Source organism: Salarias fasciatus, chromosome 17, assembly GCF_902148845.1.
Source record: "Salarias fasciatus chromosome 17, fSalaFa1.1, whole genome shotgun sequence".
In the NCBI taxonomy this organism is placed as follows: Eukaryota; Metazoa; Chordata; class Actinopteri; order Blenniiformes; family Blenniidae; genus Salarias; species Salarias fasciatus.
The window spans coordinates 4,167,622-4,172,583 of NC_043761.1; the positions used below are offsets into that span (position 1 = coordinate 4,167,622).

The window sequence follows — 4,962 nt, forward strand, 5'->3', positions numbered from 1 at the left end:
TCATCAACCGCCTCAGATTCATGCTTCAGGCTCTCAACACAACTGACTGCATGGAATAAAACAGCCTATTTACAGGAACACCTCCTCATGTCAGACCTGACTGTACCATTTTATCTCCTGAAAAGTAGTTTACCATGTCTTGAATATAACTTTAACACAAACAGCACACATTCCTGTCTTACTATTTATTCATGTTAGGAATAAGAGAACTGCCACAAACTGAACATATTCAATTAAATGTGTGCATATGCTGTTATGTAAAAAAAAAAAAAAAAAAAAACACACACACCTGAATTAATCACAAACAGGTAAAAGTGACTTGAGATGACCGTGTTGTTTGTATTTATTTATTTACACAAATAAAACAGAATTTTCCATAATTACTTGTTTAGCAGAAGTATCTAATGATGCCTCACGTGGTTGTCGTCAAAACATTGTTGGTTTGTGAGAAATTTAGACATAATTTATTTCCCGTTTCAAATTGCGGCGCTGGGGGGCAGCCGAGAGCAGCAGGAGGCAGCAGCGTCATAGACATCCTCCCACGAAGAAGAAACCCGGAAGTGACGCGCGGTGCAGAATCAAAACAGTTGGAATCTGACAGCTCTCCATCGTCTGTTTCTCTCTAAAATATGGTTAAAATCTGACTGACACGACCAGAAATCGCCGTTTGCAGCTAGACTGGTTTCTACAGCGCCTGGAGCAACATTGTCACAGATGTTAAAATCCGTTTTGTGGGTTTTTAATCACGTCTCCGGCGCTCCGGGTCGATCCATGGGCCGAGCATTACCATATATAGCCCGGCCGCAGAGCTCCCTGTGCGGGGAGATGTAAACCGCTCCAGGCTGACGGAGACACCAAAAAGAGACCAAACCTGCAGCTGCACCATGTCATCCGACCAGGTTATCGCCATCGTCATGGAGGACAAGATCTACGAGGTGGACAAGAAGAAGCTGATCGAGAAGAGCGACTACTTCCGAGCTCTGTACAGCTCCGGGATGAGGGAGTCCACCGAGGACTCGGTCCAGCTCCAGGGGCTCAGCGCCCCCGGCCTGGAGCTGGTCCTGGAGTTCATCAACACCTCCAAGGTGCAGGTGGTGAACGAGACCCTGGAGGACCTGATCGAGACCGCCTCCTTCCTGCAGGTCACCTCCATCCTCAAGCTGCTGTCCTCGGAGATCCGCCTGGAGAACTGCGTGGAGCTCTTCAGCCTGTCTGAGATCTACGGGACTCACGACCTGCGCACCGCCTGCCTCAAGTACATGACCTGCTACTATCACCCCATGCTGAGGAGGCCCGAGTTCAGCTCCCTGCCCCCCGCCGTGCGGGACCAGGTCAAGGAGATGCGCATGAAGGGCACCGCCACGCTGGTGGCCATCGGGGACTTCGCCTGCCTGTCCCTGGACGTGCCGGACCAGGACGAGCCCTGGTCCATGCTGAGGTATGGAGAGGTGGAGCAGCGCTGGAAGCCGCTGGCCAACAACCTGCCTCCAGATATGATCAACGTGCGAGGGTACGGCTCGGCCGTCCTGGACAACTACCTGTTCATCGTGGGCGGCTACAGGATGACGAGTCAGGAGATCTCGGCGGTGCACTGCTACAACCCCTGCAGGAACGAGTGGAACCAGGTGTCCCCGCTCAACCAGAAGAGGTAGCACATCACAGAGCCGCACCGAGCCCTCCCCGATGCTCCCACACTCACCCCGCCACGCCCCGCCCTCTCTTTCAGGTCCAACTTCAAGCTCCTGGCGGTGCAGGGGAAGCTGTACGCCGTGGGAGGTCAGTGTCTGGGCACGGTGGAGTGCTACAGCCCCGAGCTGGACTGGTGGACCTGCGTCTCCTCCATGCCCGACCCTCTGGCCGAGTTCTCCGCCTGCGAGTGTCAGGGGATGATCTACGTGATGGGAGGATACACCGCCAGAGGTGGGTGAGGAGTCTGGGAGAGCATCCTCACAAAGACACATGTGGCCTCCACTCTTCTACCGATTCCTCTTTTCAGCAGATCACAAAGCAACAAACATTTCAGATTATCTCACATCGCCGATAAACTCCTAAAGACAGGTATACATCTCTATCGCTTATAGACATAGCTCGAGTACTCACCTCTTAAACTGCATCTTTACTCGAAAAGTTACTTTTTTTTTTTTAGCAAAAGCTGAAGATGTGCAGATTATTCCTTCTCAGATGCAACAAATGTAGTTTCTCCCCAACAAAAGAGATCAGCTGGCCACAATATAACATCACTCAGTGTTCATCAGCATATTTCTGTTCAATAATAAAAATAAATCCTCAGTTTTCAGTTGTGAAATTTTCTAACTCTTAACATTCTGATGAATTTCAGTTTTTTGCAGAAATTTCTTCTCAATTTGAGTAAAATATTCCTTTTAACTGTTTCTTCTCCGACCGTACCACAATGAAGAGTTGTTGTCGTCTCTGTAGATCTGTCACAAAATGTACAAAGAGCGTTTCAGTCTTTTATACCGATGACTTTGATAATATCTCTCAGTTTTTTCATCCTGAATAGCTCATGTTAAACCTGTTAGTTAGCTCGTTTGATGGTTTGTTTGGCCGGATCGGAGCCCCCTGCGAGCTGCTTTTGGCCCACAGGCCTTATGTTCGACTCTCCTCATTGTGGAATCAAAGCGGGAATCTGTTTTTTCTGCGCCCTCTGACAGACAGGAACACGAGCGTCCTCCGATACTGCCCCACCTCCGACACCTGGACGGCGTTCCGCGCCTGCTCCGTGCACATCCGCAAGCAGCAGATGCTGTCGGTGGAGGACACCATCTACCTGGTGGGCGGCTACACCCACGAGCTGGAGGCGGGCCGGCGGCAGCGGCGCCCCAGCCAGACGGAGGACGTCCTGACGGTGCAGTCCTACAACGTGACCACGGGCGAGTGGGTCCAGCTGAAGGAGAACACGTCCAAGTCGGGCCTGAACCTGACGTGCACGCTGCACAACGACGGCATCTACATCATGAGCCGGGACTTCAGCCTGCCCACCAGCCTGGAGCACCGCGTCTTCCTCAAATACAACATCTTCTCCGACGCCTGGGAGGCGTTCAGACGCTTCCCGGCTCTGGGTCAGAACATGCTGCTGTGCTCGCTTTACCTCCCCAACGTGCTGTGACTGACGGGAGCAGGGCGCCACCTGAGCGGCGTGCGGTGGCGGCGGCGGCGGCGGCGTGGCTCCCCGCTGACCTCTGTGCCTCACACACAAACGCACTACACTCTACAAACTGCTGCGAATGCAAAAACTAAAACTTCAGTCAACAACACCACAATCTGCTTCTCTGAATTCTCCAGACTGGAGGTCAAGTCGGTCGTGTTACTGTGTGTGACCACTAGAGGTCACTGTATGATGCCAGAATACCGGCTGGATTATCTGCTAGAGCAGTTAATCTGAACCTGCAGAGTCTGACATGCTCTGACTTCTAGTCTGGAGAATACGGTGATCAGAAGCTCGTCAATATCTTAACGGAAAACGCTCGCTGCTGCTTTCTCTTCAGAAATGGACTCTGACCAAATAATCAGCAGGTTTTTGGTTCTTTTTATTGCTTTTGACCAGATTATGATAGCCTGAACGCTCAGTAATCCATGAAAATAATTAACTGGGTTTACCTTCATTTGGAAAAGATCAAGTTCTTCATCTGGAGCTTCAGGAAAGCGGGTGGGTGGGGGGTCATCTGAAATCACAAAGGGGAAGAAGTTAATTATTTTATTAGAGCAGAATTTACTGTAAGTGTAAAATGATAAAGGTTGATCTAAATCCCTCAGATAAATGAGCTAAAAACACATTTTTTTAAAGAAGAGTCGAGATGTAAAGTGTCATTAAAAAACCCACCGAACTGAATAACTCTCGACTGAGCAGCTTGGAGGAGTTTCTGGAATAACAGAGCAGCAGGAAGTGTTTTTGACGGCCACCGATGAGCTTCGAGCTTAACAGCATGTTTAAAAAACTCTGCGGGCCATTTATTCCTAATGTTTACACTCCAGATGTGGCATTTCCCACACTTCCTCACTACACTCCTCGTCTTTATGTGCGGAGCGGACGGTCAGGAGGATCAGTTCGGTTTTACACTGCCAGTCTGGGAGACTTTTCAGAGCTTCTGGTGTTCTTGATCAGTCTTGTTTCAGAGATACTCCAAGTGGAGCCGCTCCTCCTCCTCCTCCTCCTCCTCTGTGGGCAAAATCAGATTTGCACATGTCAAAGAAAAGCAGAATCAGAACCTTTCTTAATAATCTGCCCGCTGATCGTTTGGCTTCGCTGCTTCGGATCAGACTCGGAACTGAAAGAGGAGACACCGAGCCAAGAACAGCCCGAACCACGATCCTGTGAAGTGAACGACGCACACGTGCCTTCTGCAGCCTCCGTTAACTCCAGCTCCGTCTTTAAAAAGTGAAAGCAATGCACAAGACGCAGGACTGTATTTAACTCTACATTGCCAGCAAACTGACCAAAACTGCTGTGGTTCTCTTCGTTTGTTAGGTTCTCTTGAACGTTCTTGGGGAAACGGTGTCGTTGGGTGTTCTGTTTTAAGAAACGAAAGCCAGTGTTCAGTAATCAGATTACCTCTGTTGTTTGATTTTCAGAGTTTTCTCGACGTCACTTGTTTGGAAACTTGGGTTGTGATAATAAAGATGGAGCTGGGCGAGTCTGTCTGGTCTCATTGATTCACTGGACTGAATTCACTTACACCAGGGGTGTCAAAGATAGGGCTCATGGCCCAAAACTGGCCGCCCTGAGGGTCCAATCCGGCCAGCTTGATGAGTCAACAATGTGTGAAGGTATTTTTTTAATAAAATTACTTTTTCTTCGTGTTTCTGCTAGAGTTGGTGAGCAACACCAGCAGCAGTTCTACGAGCTGAAAGGTTTGAGTTTGTGCTAAATGCTAAAGGATGCAAAAATTAACCTGGAGAGAAACACTACAGCAGCTTAGAAAATGGTCAAAACTGCATAAAATG

General features: G+C 49.4%; 1 protein-coding gene across 1 annotated transcript; it reads left to right on the top strand.

Moving 5' to 3' along the window:
* The first annotated feature begins 567 nt into the window (after positions 1–567).
* Positions 568–4,396, top strand: klhl42 (kelch-like family, member 42). The gene is made up of 3 exons (XM_030113864.1): positions 568–1,648; positions 1,727–1,920; positions 2,673–4,396. Exons 1-3 carry the CDS (start codon positions 885–887, stop codon positions 3,125–3,127), a joined length of 1,413 nt encoding a protein of 470 aa, XP_029969724.1. The 5' UTR covers positions 568–884; the 3' UTR covers positions 3,128–4,396.
* The last annotated feature ends 566 nt before the right edge of the window (positions 4,397–4,962 follow it).

Bases quoted from the DNA above. Each gene is read 5' to 3' on its own strand.
- klhl42 (XM_030113864.1), top strand. From the start codon at position 885: ATGTCATCCGACCAGGTTATCGCCATCGTCATGGAGGACAAGATCTAC. The intron at 1,649-1,726 runs GTAGCACATCAC...CCTCTCTTTCAG, and splicing joins TCCCCGCTCAACCAGAAGAG to GTCCAACTTCAAGCTCCTGG. The intron at 1,921-2,672 runs GTGGGTGAGGAG...GCCCTCTGACAG, and splicing joins GGGAGGATACACCGCCAGAG to ACAGGAACACGAGCGTCCTC.